The following is a 17,526-nucleotide window of genomic DNA, read 5'->3' as shown; positions in this document are numbered from 1 at the left end:
AGTTTATGGTTATGAATAGGATTTTTTTACGTATCTCTTAACAGGCCGATAAGAAAAAAATATTATGTTTCGCGCTATAATTTTTAATTAAATATTGTTATAACTGATTTACTACATACGATGTCAATGTTTTTCAGAAACTCTTTATAAACAAATCCACCAACTTTAATTAATAGTTAAACAATACTGTATAATTTAAATTGTTAATTTTTAATTATTATTATAGTTATATAATAGTGTGTTGGAGGTTAATAAATAATACTAAAAATCCTATTAAATTCATAACTATACAGCCTGTCCATGGGACAATCGAACTGACGAGCTATTTTGTTATTAAATTCATAACTATACAGCCTGTCCATGGGACATTCGAACTTACGAGCTATTTTGTATTATAAATATTTTTTTTTATTAGCGACACACAATAAATTAATTTAAGAAACTTCATAATTATTACTTATACCTATATAGGTATTTTTTTTTATTAGCGACACACAATAAATTAATTTAAGAAACTTCATAATTATTACTTATACCTATATAGGTATTTTTTTTATTAGCGACACACAATAAATTAATTTAAGAAACTTCATAATTATTACTTATACCTATATAGGTATACACTATGTTGGAAATATTAACACGTTAAAGGATTTCTTTCTTTGAAATCCGATACACTGAATTCAAGGAACCGTCAATCAACTGCACTATTCAATTTACCGACGCTAGTTGACGCCACACATCCAATAAACACGGTACAGGAAATCCCATAACAATCCTGTACGAAGGAAGATTACAATCGTAAACATCCTGACAATTCAATTAGGTCAAAGACAGTAGACAGGTTTCCTATCTATCCTAGAGTTACCATATTTTTTTTTTAATTTTACAACTACACAATATACAAAGCGAAAACAGATTACATTGTTAATCAAAACATAGAATAGACGACATAAGTAAATTAATAGATACAAAAAATAAAGCTGAAATTAAACATTAACAAACGACAAATTAATATTTAAAAGAAAATCTTAATTCTGACAACTGCTAAATAACAGGTCTTCCCGATACCTACACCCTAACACCCTCTTAGGAAAGGAAAAATACATCGTCATAAATTGTATTGCAGTTAGCTAAAACCCGAAACATTGGCAGATAATTCGTGTCCGTACAAGACACAACAACTGTGAATAATACATCCCCATATATTTCCAATCTTTGCAAATGTTGACACATTTATACAGTCTATATTTTTATACATATATTTGTTTATATTTGTTTCGGTACGCACACGTATGAAGGCCTCCACCAGCTTTTTCCAAATATAATGGCTTTCTTTCAATGATTTGCATTCGCTTCCTGCTAACGCTTCTATGTCTCCTATCCACCGTTTTCTAAGCCCACTTCTCCTTCTACTCCTTGGTCATTATCATATAGTTGTCTTGAAAGTCCAATATTATCTGTGTTCCTTGCTATATGCTCCGCTCATTGCCACTTCTGTTTTAGGGCATAATGAGGCATCTATAACTTTTGTTTTTGGTCTTGTTTTTACACATTTATCAAAGTCTATAACCCTCAGAGTTCACGTTCATAAAAGTTAAGAAATTTGATTAGACTGGAAAAACTTACAGTAACAATGGGTCATGTTTCAGTCAGATTTTTGCATTTTCAATAAACTTTGAATTTATTATGTATACTTTTGTATAAGTTGAAAAATATTAAACAAGCACACTTACTTTAAACAAGTGCTTAACAACTGAGCGTCGCTCGATTATTATCTCTGCCGAATAGGACGTTAATATCTCGGGTATAAGTTAATGTTTATTGATGAGCAATGATTACTTACCCTTACTTTAAATAAGTGCTCAACTACTGAGCTACAGGAGATTAATACCCCAATACTCAGCGGAATAGAACGTTAATATCTCGAGTATAAGTTAAAGTTTATTGAAGATCAATAAATAATTATACTTACTTTAAATAAGTGTTCAACTACTAAGCTACAGGAGATTAATACCCCAATACTCTGCCGAATAGGACGTTAATATCTCGAGTGTATGTTAAGGTTGATTTATAGCAAATTTTCTCAAGATACTACAATTTTCCTACGTGAAAATGTGAAAATTCAAAAGCTCCTTTAAAATTATTGCGGGTAACAATAAAGTTGATTTATAGCGACTATCTCGTGTAAGTATGACCTAGTATCGCAATTTAATATCTAATTGTATCTTTAGTCATGTTAATATATCATATTAAGTAAAATAATTCAGTGGCGCTACAACCTATTTAGGTCTGGGCCTCAGATTTATGTATCTGTTTCATGATCACTGGTCAATCTAATAGGCAAGTAGGTTATCAGCCTCCTCTCTGACACATGACGTCGACTTTTTGAGTATATCACGGTTAAAGCGAATGATAAATGCGCACAATTAATGACACATTAATTTTTTCTCAAAAGGGTTCCCAAAACCTACACATTGTAATGCATACGTATAATTAATAATCATATTTTATTTTATGTATAAAGAAAGGCCATTGGTGCACAGCTTGGGATCAAACCTACGACGCACGCCGAAGCCACTAGACCAACATTGCTACTTAAAAAGCTAGACATAAATAAAGTCAAATTTAAAAGCGATACAATCAAGCTGTCAGATTGATTGCTTTACACAATATAAACACAATGTTTGCGACCACATGCCTGTACTAGCCTGCGTTCGCGGTTTTATATTCGTCATATACCTGATAAACTATACATCAGGCATTTTTGAATACGAACAAGTACTTGGCATTACCGTTCAAACAAGCTTTCGGCTTTTAAAAAGGTCGGCAAAGCACTCGCGATGGCTGCGGTATTTGTTTAAAGTAGATATGTCATCCGCCCAATGCCGTCTGTTTTGTAAATAACTTATTAATAACGCTCCAAGATTTTGACGTTTGGAATTATGCATAGAGATGGTTTATCGTATTTTCGAGCAGTGTTGGCCTAGCTTCAGCATGTAACTTTCAACCCTGAGGTCGTAGGATAGATCCCCTGTGCACAAATGGACTTTCTATATGCACATTTAACACTCTCCAGTCATGTCAAATGTCAGGACCTTTGCCTTAAGAGTCACAGATAGCTGATAATGAGTGTTTATGGGCGAAACGCGGCGTTATCACTTAACATCAGGTGAGCCTCCTGCCTGTTAGACTCCTGTTCTATGAATTATTTTTAATTTTCTATTTTATTATTATTACTATGTAGGTTAAGAAAATTGTACACAATGTTTATTTGTGTATTGGAAATAAATATTATATATCTCAAACTTATCATAGTCTGCCTTAATAAGTAAATTATTATATTTACAAAACGCCAATATTATGGTAATGCCTGTGCTTTAAGACGCTTACTAGATCTAGGTATATTCAATACTTATATATAAACAGACTAGAGCCCATAGTAGGCACAAAACTAAACGTGTAATACGTGTGTTTACTACGGCCATGAGTTTGACGTTTCAATATACCTTTTATCCAAGGTGGAAATGCATTTGCTCATCTCCTGCCCTCAAATGTTGCAGGGGTATGTGGGAATTGACCTACACCAGAATCTCTGTTATTCATAGACTAAGACCACCTGGAGAAGTTCCTACAAAGCCGCGTTACAGAGCCTCCGAGGTTGCCCTCGCATTTTCCGGGATCTCAACGGCGTGGTACGCACAAAAACCTCCGGTGCAGTTGGAACTTACTCCATCTTCATAAAACACTAGACCGGTGTACTTTTTTAATTTTTTGGAAATTAATATAGCGTTTGGGATAAACTGTTAAGAATTTTTTAAATTTTCCCGTTGGTTTTTGAGTTTATTCTTTACAAGACATCAATCTTTAGAATATTATTTATATAGTATTGTCTTTTGTTAACCTAGTTTTTACACATTAAGAAAACACTTTTAAATGGATTGAAGCTATGTATTGTATGAACCGTGTCTACGCACGCTGTAAATCACACGAGACGTAGGAAAAATTTAAATTTAAAATTATGTAACTAATTATAAGTCTATAATAATAATACATAGCTTGAATCCATTTAAAAAGTGTTTTCTTAAGATTATTTATATTAATAAAATTGAAATACTAACCTTACAGTACAAAGCCAATACTAATTTGATAATGTCGAAAAAAATTGATATAATCTCTATATATATACAATTCTCGAGTCACAATGTTCGTTCCCATACTCCTCCGAAACGGCTCGACCGATGCTTATGAATTTTTAATGCATATTCAGTAAGTCTAAGAATCGGCTACTATCTATCTTTCAACCCCCTAAGTAGTAATAAGTATTTTTTTTTTTGTTTTTATGATACAGCATACAAAAATACATGCAACCCTTAATTGTCACCCCTCTATAATCAATGCCAATTTTGTATTAAAGTAGATACGTTATTTTTATTGCACTAAAAAATGTTGTCTGGAAGTAATACATGGCAAAACGACGTTTGCCGGGTCAGCTAGTATATATATAATATTAAATACATAATGGTCGGTGCATATCTAACGCGCGTCTTGATAGTTTCTGCGTTTAGCATCTACAGAGCAGTTGTATTCTGTGATATAAATTGAAATCCATATGTTGGTAATAAGATATACTATGTCGGTACCTTGCGAATATATAAAGATGTCGATAGTGTCCGATATAGCATTCAATATGTGCAACTGACTGGTTCTGGCCTTTGGTACCACAAAATCTTGCCACGTCACACAGTCTAGGTACAAGGAAACCGAGTTGTTGAAGATCACTGGGGTTGCTCACCCATTGAAGGCCAACTGTTATAAGATAGAACTTCCAATATCGACATGCCGATCAATGATTAGTTCAATCTGTATGATGACTTTAACAAACCAAACATACAATTCGCAATTTTCAGTACAAAACTAATTTATAATATAACTCAGAGATGTCTAATACTTTGTCAACCTGATTGCAGAGCTACTAGCGATTAACGTGTCTGGCGGCGGTGAAGCACTAATCAGCCCTTCGCACTGACATATAGGACCTCGGAATGATTAAACAATTAGATTTATGGCTTTTAGCCTCCCCGTCATTAGGGAAACCGCAATACCACTGGGGATTTCAACACATAGTTCCCTCTATTGTTTAATTTAAATAAAAATAGCCTTCATTCGAGTACTCTATATATTCAAATTTACATTAAGACCATCATGGTAAACATTAGCGTTTTTATATTATACCTGATAATTAATATGATCAAAATGTTAGGGTTTGGTCTGAAAACTTCGATAATGTAATCCGAGGTGTGAAAATACCAATAAATATCATTTTTAATGTTACTGGAGACAATCGGAGGCACCTGATGTTGAGTGATACCGCCGCCCATGGCTACAAATGACAGGCTCGCTGCCGGTCTTTTAAGAATTGGTACGCTCCTTGAAGGACCCAAAGTCGAATTGGTTTGGAAATACTTCAGTGAGCTTAGAGCTTCCACTCTTCTCGGTGTCTAGCTTTACGGCCTTTAAGGCCAGCTGCTTTACTTATGATCCCCCCATCTTTTTATTTGTCTTCCTCGTTTTCTTTCTTGAGAAACGCCATTCCGTCGCAATTTTCATCCATTTTGTGTCCTTTCCGTTTCAATATTTTACTAGAAGTAACAGCTGTTCATTAGTCTTTTATTTATTCTAGTTCAATCATTAGTTCAATTTCAGACTTTCCTTTCGATCCTATATTAACATACTCTTAGTTTTTCGTTTATCAGGCACGGTATACATATCGTTCATTAAATATTTAATACAATAAATATCCAACCATGCGAAAGCCTAAACATTAGTCTTAATAACTGAACCTAAAAAGCGGTACTGATATGCCTGAGGCACAATTCAGCTAATAAATATCTAATAAATAATAACGAACAGTTATTAACTTTAACAACATAATTATTATCGTGTCCATAAATGAAATAACAATAAATTAAAATATGCAAATGGCGGTCAAGCTCCCAAACCGTTATGGAAGTGAAATAATGTACATATTTTAAAGAGGTAAAATAAAACGGCCGAAAACGTTTCTTACGAACACTACCTTAATGATAGATATATCTAGAGAAAATTTAATGCCTAGAAAACTAAAAATATATAGAAACAAGTCTTATTTTTCTTTTTTTATGTAATAGGAGGCAAATGGGCTGGACGCCCATCTGATGTTAACTGATATGGACACTGACTCCCGACTCCCGAGTGCGTTGCCGGCCTTTTAAGTCTGTTCACGATAAACTCAACTTCAGCACCGAATTTATCGTTGTTAGTTTTCACCAATTCATGAGAAATATTAAAACATAAATTTTTCTTAGTTTTAACGACTTCTTTCAGATTATTAGATACACACATACATTCATAATCTTATCAATATATAGTAGATTTTACTTTACAACGAATATATATATCTAATATATTGTCGTTGTAAATTCGTAACATCATCTACGTAAATTTAAAAATACTCGGAAAAGTTCTTGATTACAAGTAGGTAATATTTTTTTAATCAGGTTCCAGGAATTTTTAGCTTGATTATTGTGATTTGTTAAAAATATAAACAAAAATTAAAAATGCAAAACTTTCCTCTATAATATAAGAGAACATGGTTTCAGTGGCTTAGAACTTCCTATACACAAAATTGGACGTAGTTTTGTTTTGTCGCAGTAAAATAATTTCATGTTTTGGAGTTCCGACTCCGATAGTCCAATACAATTGCCCATGGGTAAGACATTTGTACACATTGGTACGTTCTATAATACTGTACAATATTATTTTGTTACATCATCAATAATTCCACAGTCACGCAATGACAGATTTTTTACATATAATTTTCTCACGTGTGGTTATATTATCGAATTTTTATTAGGGAGACCGAGTGTTATCAAGGGTAGTTTCGGCACGAATGGGCTTTTTCCGCGACTAGCGCAAGCGCTTCTCATGCGAGACACGGACCTCGACTTGGCCTGCCGCGGCGTGGTTAATTGTAATTATTTAACAAATTAATAGTTAATCTCGTGAACTCTCAAGAACTCAATGGAAATATACCCTTCTGCTATCTTCCTTTATGGAAATTATGTGTCTGACAAATTTCAAACACTTAATTTATTAACAACGAAACATACTCGAAAGTTTATTGGCTATCCATTCCAATAAAACGCAGTCAAAGACACGGGCTCTGCGTGTATAAACGATTTTATGGCTCAATTTAGTTGGGCCGGTCGGTTACCTGCGCACACGCAAGCCGGTTTGTACTGATACACCCCGCACCTCGCCTTGCGCAGACAACTGGAACGGCATACCTATTACGGTCTTTAAATAACAGGCGCCATCGCAAAATTGTACGATTTTGGAACGTTAACACGACTATTTAACAGCTGTACAGTAGTGCGGTACTATATTAAATATATATCTATATATATATCTATATATATATCTATCTATATATAGACGACGCTACGCTTATAACTACAGAATTAATACGACTTAGTGTCCTTTAAGAAAAAAGCGTATCTTAAAAGGCCGGCAACGCAAGTCCTCTGGCATTGAGAGTGTCCATGGGCGGTATCACTTAACATCAGGTAAGCCTGCCGTTTGCTCCCGTCATAATCGCTTATTAATTATTTTAAATATTGTTCAAAACATATCTGTACTGTATATATAACATAAGTACTTTGCATATAATATAGCTTAAACACATACGGCATTAATATCGCGTAAGCTTATATCGGAATTCCGCAACGGTGTTTTTGCTAGCGACTTCTAAGGAAACGACGCATCCTTTGTTATAAGATACAGCCGGCAACGTATATTCTTTGCACTTCGATTTGCAAAGAAATCTGTAAGGAATGTTTTTGTAATATGTTTGAGACACTGTTTAAATGTTGTGTGAATGTTTGGTTGAACGCGAAAATCTTATTTTTATTATAGAGAAACGCTTTATAACGCTACGATGGAATTGGCTGGTGGTAAATGATACAAAGGTGAAATTAAGAAAGTTACAAGTTAGAAATCCACTTGGCTATTGGATTTAAAAACATTCGACAATATACATAATATAACTATTTAAATATATAAGGAAATAATATTATAAGAGATAAAAACAGAAAATCACTTTTATCCTATTTCTTTATAATCAATCCAACATGTACTCACAACAAAACTTCGTATTCAAATTAAAAATGACTGACTGATAGGCAAACAAAACTAGCGTCTTTTCCACAGACTAACAAACAAAACTAAATGAACATCTGTAAAAACAAAATAGACATTTAAAAAATATAATTATTTCTTTACATATGTAATACATATATATATATATATCTGTCGTTCCACAACTGGTCGTTTTTTTAAGACAGTTTTAGCCGCGCACCACCACTATGTGGAACCACTAAAGTATTTTCGACTTAGGATCCTTCAAATACAGAGCGTACCAATTCTTAGACGGCCGGTGCTTGCGAGGCCTCTGGCATTGTCAGTGTCCATGGGCACTATAACTTAACATCAAATAAGTGTCCTACCCGTTTGCCCCCTGTTTTATAAAATATATAGACAAGTTGAATAAGACTTTTGTCTACTTCCTCTAAAAACATCAAAACCACCAAATTTTAATTAATAACAAATCATAATAATTTATTTAATTCATAACACAAATATATAGTAATACAATTTAAATCAATTTTTATCTTATATAATGTATAAATCGGTGTATTTGTTACCTATGATGAAGTGTTTTGTAAATAAGCAAGCTTCTGTATATAAATTATTATTTCATAAATATATATTATTAAATTTGTCAAATATATATCTGAAGACGTGTCAACGTGAAGAATTCTTATTACGTTAATGATGGCAAATTGTCGTCGTCAGATGTCCGAGAAGAATTTGGAAAGCATTCTGAGTCAGAAATTAAATATTATACTGACATGGAAATTTCCTAAATGGGAATTCATTTAGGGCATTTTCGTGATAGCCAGCGTTTGTAAAAGACTCTACGAAATAATGTAGAAGATTTCTATCTTTATTTGGTAATGGCGCCCATCGCGAATCAGATAACCTGGACAAGTGAGGTGGAAAGCAAAAGTCCGCGGGGCAGATCACCAACCCGCTGGTGTAACGAAGTCACAATTATAACAGCTGTGTAAGGAAAGCTATAGATCGAACAAGGTGGAGATGCCACTAGCACGCAGCAGGCACCGTACAGTGACACGACCTTCAATGAAGAATGCGATTCAGAATAAGAAGATTTACAAATTGTATTGTTTATTTATTACAAACAAACACTTACACTCAAAATATAACCGACTATCAGGTTCAAAATTCATTAATTAATCAATGAACACTTATGAATATATAGAAATAAATATATAGCCCATATAGAAATACATATAAAAAATTTGTTCTCTATCAGCTGTAGGCATGTTAAATAGGAGCACGCACTTACATTCTCGTAGGAACAACACGAAAATACATAGTCGATAAGTAGCATCACCCCATACACGAATTCAAGTCCGACCAGTGACCACAAGCAGCACCCGTTCACGAGTATGACGCATGGCCAGCTATCGGCTCCCTCGCCAAACATTTACAAATGAAAAATTTAATTAATTTAACTAACCTAATTAGATTGTGATGTGTAAAATGTACATGATGGTGGGGTATGCTCATGATACAGGTGATTTTGCGCTATGGATATTTTAAATCATCTAGTTGATAAAAGGGCCTGGGACTTGTACTACACAGCCTACTTCTCATATATGCGATATTTGTTTTATTATAAGTATTGTTTGCTTGTATGATGATTTGATGAGACTTTTTACGTCGGCTTTTTCTCTCAGCCTACACCCTCTGTCTTCTTTGCCTTGATGATTGATGACAAATTTAATGAAGTGGAATAAGTGATACCTGTATTGTATTGTCTAATCAAGATAAATATCTTTAAACACTCTTTTCAACCATATTCCGAGATAGCGAAAAGAAGTCAAGGCTTAAATATTGGACATTGTATGTCCGGACTGCGCGTTACAAACCTGAGTTTTATATACATACAGAGAGATACATAAAACTTACAACATAGTGAAACGGTCGGGATCTAGCGCGAACTACGACTCGTAAAATGAATAAAAAAGATGGCGTGCTAAGGGATAAAAACACTGACAACACAGGTATGTGGCGCCATTCTAAATGTTCGTATAGAATCTATCAATTAATATAAACAAACAAAACCTAGTTTTTATTTAATATTTCTATTTTAGGTTAAGTTTGTTGATTTGTTTTCTTACTAGGCTTGCCTGCTAACGATAAGGCTGCCCGTTGCATGCCTAGTAATTTATGTTACATGTTTTTTTATTTGTTACATTACAAATAAAAACAAGTTATATAAATAAGTACCTATTAATACTGATTAAGCTAAATTGTTAACTCTGGATAAACTCATTACCATGTGTTAGCGGTAGTTGATTTAGTTCTTAGGGTAGGAAATTAAACACTTCAATGATGACTTAATTCACTATAATTTACTTCACTGATTTTACGTGAACTGTTTAACTTCAAACTTGTACGAAGAAAAGGCCCGTGCGCATGTGTCACAACCTCTTTTATAATCACAACTCCCTACTCCGACTCGACCATCCCACTTCGGGAAAATGGTCGAGTCAATTCGTAAACAACCGAACGAGTCAAATGAGTAACTATTGCACATGCGCACTTGTAGCAAGATTCTTAAGAATATGTTTCATAAAAATGTTTAGAATTTAATTAAATTAATATTAGAAGCTAACACATGTTGTTAACAAAACGAACGACATGTTTATGTTACCTACTCAAACTTTCCGGTTGTTAGACTCGAAGCAGCATCATTCCGATGTCTATATGATGATTAAAAATAGAAACATTTATTGTCGCGTACCTTGCGCTCTGGGGTAGGTCAATCAAAAAGTATTTGATCATATTGTACCTAACACTACACTCTGTCGATCCATTGGTACTAATATTGTTAATACACAGTCCGTATTTTAAAATTGATTTAGGTACTACTGTAATGGTAATAGTAAATGTTTTGTCAATCATATTTTCCTATTGTATGCAGAGGTGATATTTTCTCAAACAAAAAAAAATCAATACCGCTACAACCTTTTTAGGTGTGGGCCTCAGATTTCTGTATCTGTTTCATGATCATTTGTTAATCTAATAGGTAAGCAGGTGATCAGCCTTCTGTCCCTGACAACTAAGGCAAGCCGGTTTCCTCACGATGTTTTCCTTTATATAGAAATAAACTCCAATGGTGAACCGCAAGGAATCGAACCTATGATCTCAGGAATGAGACTCGCTGGAGCTACTAGGCCAACACTGCTCATTTTATCGACATACCCATGACATTATAATTACTCTTCTCTTCTTGACGGCCTGATCAGAGTTGAGGAGGATCTACTGCAGCTGAAAGCCAGCAAATGGCAGAAGGTGGTATAGGGAAGATTCTCATTTCGGGGGCCAAAACACTTTTTGGGTCAAAGAGCCAAAGAGTGAATATCTAACACTAATAAACGTCAATATTCAATATGGAAAGTCTTAATTTACTACCAGGTCACAAATTACAGATATGGTTAAGAGGTGTTTACGCAGAAGACTTTAAAAGACAAAGATACAACCTTAACAGGTCTGGGCCTCCGATTTCTGTATGTTTCATGATCCATCGAATAGGCAAGTAGGTGATCAGCCTCATGTGCCTGACACACGCCGTCGCCTTTTTGGGTCTAAGGCAAATTGGTATAAGGAAAATCAACAACCATTGGTGATGAGTGCAGCACGCCGAAGCTGGAAGCACTGCTTCTTTCATAAGAAGAGAACTTAAAATTCAATTAAGATTTGATGTAATTGACAAATTTCGATCAAACAAAAACAATAAGAAATCGCAAAGTTATTGCCTCACACTGATAAAGCTTATTCAGAAAGTAAAACTTGTGCGGTATTCGCTTGTTTAAAAACCACGTACCGAGAATACGATTGAAAGCATATAGGTCGTATGTGTGTGGTCGAATAACAAAGCCGTCTTAAAATCATTTAGTAAACATTGTAATGTAGTTTTAGTTACCGGAAAGCCGTCAAGAATCTTGTTATAATTTTTTTATAACAACTGGTTCAACAGACAAATCATTTATTTCCTGTAGGCCTATTAAAGGCACTTTTGTCTTTACAAATAGTATTGTCTTTGGTTAACATAGCTTTTACACATTAAAAGAAAATATTTGTATAAGTTTATAATAATACAAATGGCTTTAATCTGGTTAAAATAAAATGTTTTCTTTCAATGGAGAACAAATTTTAAATTACCTAAAATCTAGAATCTAGAATATGTAGTTAAATTTTCAAGAAATTTATTCCTGGTGCTTTCTGTGGGCTTGTTAGGAACTTTAAAACTTGTTTATAATATCATTTGTAATAGGGCACTTCTATATATCAAATTTTAATTATTAATTACTATGTAAGTTAAGAAATGCAAATTGTATTGTGTGTTGAAATCCTTAAACTAAATTATATTAATATTATTTCAAATTTACGCAGTTTCAAGAAATAAAATAATGAACATGATTTAACCAGTATAAGATATTTATTCATTAATTTATTTAGATTTGTTGTAATAAGATTGAGGTAATATCATTTAATAAAGTATTTAAATTTAATTCATCACAATCCAATCATATTTGTTTTTAATAACAATGTTCTGTATAAAATGTGAAATGTAATAATTTGTATTGTAATAATTAGCTTCAAAAGGTTCTCGTGTCGGAATTATTTTTTGTAAGTCCCTCGGAAGCGCCCGCACCGATTTAGAAACTTTGTCAGATCATAATTATTTTTATAAGAATTACGTTTGGTAGTTTTTAAGAATGGAAAGTTTGGTGATGAAGAGTATGAACAATATTATTAGTACATTTGAGAGACTTTAGCTTTAAAGTTGTATCTTATGAGTAGGTAAAAGTAATTGTAGAAATAAGTGACTCTAGGCATGATATAAAATCCTTCCTTTAATTTATGGACCATTTAAGAGAAACATTTTATTTAAAAATATACACAGTAGTCATCTTCATTACGACTAAATAATGTGTTCACAAGTCGTCATAATTTTAAAAATATGTACGGGTTTTAAACATTTAAACAAATGATACAACTTTAATTATAAAACAGTTTCTTTAAATTAGAAATGAACCTGGCCTTGTCTCCAAGTGTTACGTATTTATTTCGTATTTTAGTCAATTTTTCAGTAAATTTACAAGGTAAATTATTTCAAATGACAGTTATCAAGGCTAGCTTTAAAATTTACTTGTATTTCCACCTACAGCTTCCAAATATCCAAGTAAAATTACTTCATACAACACTTATAAATAGAAGGTTGAAGTTCTACATACCCCTGTGGTGTCGAACTCGGTGATGTGTAACAGGACGACAGCATGGTTGTTCCTGATAAGTCGTCCAGGAATCCGCCAAAACTGAACCCAGGGCTGCCCATACGAGCGCCACTAGCCATTGTCTCTGACCACCGGCCATTGCCCGGGCACATTCACCTGCACTGTACTCACAATTAAACCGAAAAATACCTATTGTATGCTTTAAATCAACAAACTATTCCGGAAATCTTGAACAATGCTTATCTGTTTACATTACGCTAAATCGACTGCCGGCAAGTTTCCGTTCAAATACTAGTTTAGTAATCGGTTAACGGATTTATCGCGGGTTCAAACCCGTCGACTATAGTTATCCACGCTCGTGTAACCGAGTCGCGACGTGCATCGCCGCCAACGCCGTATCGCAAACTAAATGCTGAGCCGCTTCGTAATGCTCGATCAACTCGTTGGAGACAAACGAAACTTTGGTGAATCCTTTGAGTAAGACAAGGATAGCTACAGCGGATAGGAAGTCCCGTTTACACGCTTAGAAAAGTTGTGGATTAAAAAGTTTTGATAATTTTGCCGATTCAATGATGTTTCGAAGACCTGGGGGAGATTTGTCAATGACCCCTCGTCGTTACGGACATATTGTAATAAAGGGGATGGTTTGTAAAATCGAAGTAAATTTACCTAATTTATGTTTGGGTAAGACGCATAAAGTTTTATGTTTTGTCACGCAAAAGGAAGTTATTTGTAAAAATGTGAGTCACGTCAAATTGGACATGTAAGTTATAAAATATGTTTAGTTTTAAACAAGTCGTTAAGATGTCACTAATAATAGAGCGCCGCCTAATTTACATAGTTATTTATTGTTGACATAGTAAAAACATAATGGATCTAGCAAGATTTACAGTACGACTTAAAGTCGAGATGAAATTTAGAGTCGAGAGCGTTAGATGTGATTTCCGTATGACAAAATCGTATTTAATTACTTCAATTTTATTTCCATTTAAAATATTATTAGTATTTACTTATATTTATTATTAGATTATTCGCGGTAAAGACTTGTAACCTGAATTACTTATATTTTTTTGTCATTAAATTGAATATATATTGTATACTGTATGTATACGGGTGCTACTTCGATCGAGACAGATCGTACTTAAATTCGTGTATGCGGTGATGTTAGCTATTTTTGACTATGTATTGGCGTGTTGTTCCCACGAGAATGTAAGTGCGTGCTCCTATTTCACCATGCCTCCTGCTGATGTTATGTGGGACATGGTGTGATGGTTGCAGCTCCTTACAAACGTTGCGTAATACAAAAAAAAATTGGCGATTAAAAAGAGTGGCGTGAGTTTATTGCCAGTTCTTCTCTTCCGTTCTACGCCCTTGATTTGAGAATTGGCAGTAAATGTAAAATTAGAGGCATTTAATGTATATTTATTTTTATTGACGTTCATATGTGTACATTATGTTTCCTATATGAATAAATGATTTTTGACTTTGACATTAATAATGTATAAATAATGACTAATTTATATTTAGCAAAACCAGCACTGAAGATGGCACTGAAATGCTGTGTACGGGTGTAACTGGACTTCAAGTTTACAAATGTGGTTTAGCTGGTAGTAACATTGGATCATTTAAAAATAAAAATTAAATAAATAATTGTCTTATCTTTAATCTGTACATAATGTAATAAAATCATAATATGTTACAATAGAAAGCCGCTGTGGTTTGTATAAATGTAACCATAGCAGTCTTGTGTAGGAACGTTAGGCTATCTAATAACTGACTAGGTAGTTCATTTATTAGACGCGGTAGCAAACACCTCAACGTTTTCTCTCACTATACTTTGTTTGCTCCCGAGGTAAAGATCCAAACTTACGTTACCGCTCGGGTCTATACGTCAAGATTAACTCGGTTTTTTTATTTATCATAAACATTATGTAGCAGCCCATTGCTAAATTTGGCTTATAGACGCTTTTTTGTGGTAATTCTAATGCTAAAACGATACAAAATATATACACAAAGGTGCAAATATTTACGAAAGGAAAATCTATACAAAACATATTAACTTAATTATAACATTTCCTTTTTTTATGTTCTATAAGGCAAACGGGCAGGGGGCTCACCTGATGGTTAAGTGATACCACATACCATGGACACTCGCACTGCCAGCGCGCTGCCGGCCTTTTCAGAATTGGTACGCTCTTTGTATTTTGGTACGATTTGGAATACTTCAGTGGACAGCTGGTTCCACAGTGGTGGTGCGCGGCAGAAAGTGCCTTAAGAAACCTTAAGAACGACGGTTGTGTTGTGTGATGGTGTAAATGTGAGGGTGTGTATCTTGGGTGTGCTCATAATGAAGGTGATTTAGCTCAAGGGATATTTTCAACACTCCTTTTAAGCATTTCACCATAGCTGAAACATTTTGATCTTGCTATGAGGAGCGTGAAACAAACCACTATCACGACTCCTTCAATGCATTTTTTCTAGAAGCGAGCTGATTTTAATTATATTAGACCGCCTTTTATAAGACCATACTGTCATATATGTAAAATGACTAAGGCCTAACCAAACTTGACCGTGATTAGGTGAAATTAGGGTAGCTATATCAATTACTCATTTGGTCTAGTCCCAAGAGCGAACATCCATTTCTCATCTGTTTAATCTTGAATAACTTAATTATAACAAGACGTTGCCTATATAATTAGACGCCCCGGCTCGAAAGCGCTTTTTAAAGTCTAAAGTGGGAATTATAATTGCAACTGTTTAAAATTAATAAGGACTTTAGCAGACATCGAATTTTTAATTTAAAATGAGTTTTAAATGTCCAATACGAAGACGAAATTATTTTTATGGAGCCTATGTTTTGTCTGGTCTGGTGCGGTTTTCAATTGTCTGAATAATATATTGTTTTTAAAGAGATATCTTATATAAAGCCTTCTTAATTTTTAAGCAGTTTAGAATGTTTATTATAAATAATAACCGTGTGTTGGAAATAAATATCTAAAAGTTACATCTTATTAATAAATGTTATTTTTTTGTATCAACTTTAACTTTAATTTATAACTCAGTCGTTTTCTGTACAGCTTGCATGAACACTTCAGAGCAATGATGGTCTGGTGGCTTCGATGCGTGGTTCTAATCCCTGAAGTCATAGGTTGGGGTTGACCAATAGACTTTGAATATATATGCGCATTTAACATTCTCTCGTGAAGAAAAATACCGTGAGAAAACTGGTCTCTTTTATATATGCTTTAGAATAGGATTTTTTGGTGGTTTCGTTTACGATTTATGGATTGATCAGTCATAAGTCATTTTCATACAAGAAAACCTATGAAAGGCACGAAATTTTCAGTTTCGACAGTTTTATTGTTAGCTCCTCAATCCTCGATCCTCAATATGATCACATATTGAGGATCACTGTGGACGGCTCCTGCCTCCAGGTGTACATTAAGCAAGTAAAAAGATAATATTTTTCTTTTAAGCACACATAAGTTAGTAGTTAATTTAACTTTCCAAATGTTCATATATTTGCGTACTTATAACATTAAGAGGCTCTCGTAGCTCCGTCCATTTTCATCAACATTTCAAGTTTTTCAATAAAAACTTTCGCTGCGCCCACATTTTAGATTTATGTATATACTTAAAACCTCCCCAGTTTATTGGTCACGCAATTGTTTGTACTGGGTTTGATTTTTACATTCGAAAACGATTTTTAAATGCTGCTACAAAATGGCGGATATGCTTTTTTTATATGTGTAAAAAATTGCTTAATTGCACAGTTACTAATTATATAAATATGAAATTAAAGTAAATTACTTTGATACTGATAATAAATACTTTGATATGTTATTAAAGTAATTAAGTTGTAGTGAAAAGTATTGTACAGAAGCAAGAAACATTGGCAGGTATTTTTTACGTAGAGATTCCGTAATCTTAGACATTATAATGCATTGTTTATAATAAATAAACATTTATTAAAGTTATTTTAAAAATCCATTCTTATTCAATAGGATCTGGCATTGTGCGTTCACAGATTGGTAACTTCTGTTTAAAATACGATAATATCTAGTATCCGGATTTCTGGTTGAATATTTTATCGCAA

General features: G+C 33.7%; 1 protein-coding gene across 1 annotated transcript in view; it reads right to left on the bottom strand.

The window, feature by feature from the left end:
- LOC123715061 (semaphorin-2A-like) overlaps positions 1 to 13,819 on the bottom strand; it is a 92,503-nt gene extending 78,684 nt beyond the window's left edge. Inside the window, exon 1 of the mRNA XM_045669878.1 lies at positions 13,431 to 13,819. Coding sequence (XP_045525834.1) covers positions 13,431 to 13,569 — 139 coding nt within the window. The 5' untranslated portion in view covers positions 13,570 to 13,819. The remainder of the gene's footprint in view (positions 1 to 13,430) is intronic.
- Between the last annotated feature and the right edge of the window lie 3,707 nt (positions 13,820 to 17,526).

This window comes from Pieris brassicae, chromosome 10, assembly GCF_905147105.1.
Source record: "Pieris brassicae chromosome 10, ilPieBrab1.1, whole genome shotgun sequence".
Classification (NCBI taxonomy): domain Eukaryota; kingdom Metazoa; phylum Arthropoda; class Insecta; order Lepidoptera; family Pieridae; genus Pieris; species Pieris brassicae.
Note: the sequence above shows the minus strand (reverse complement) of the source record. Positions and strands in the feature narration are given on the sequence as shown.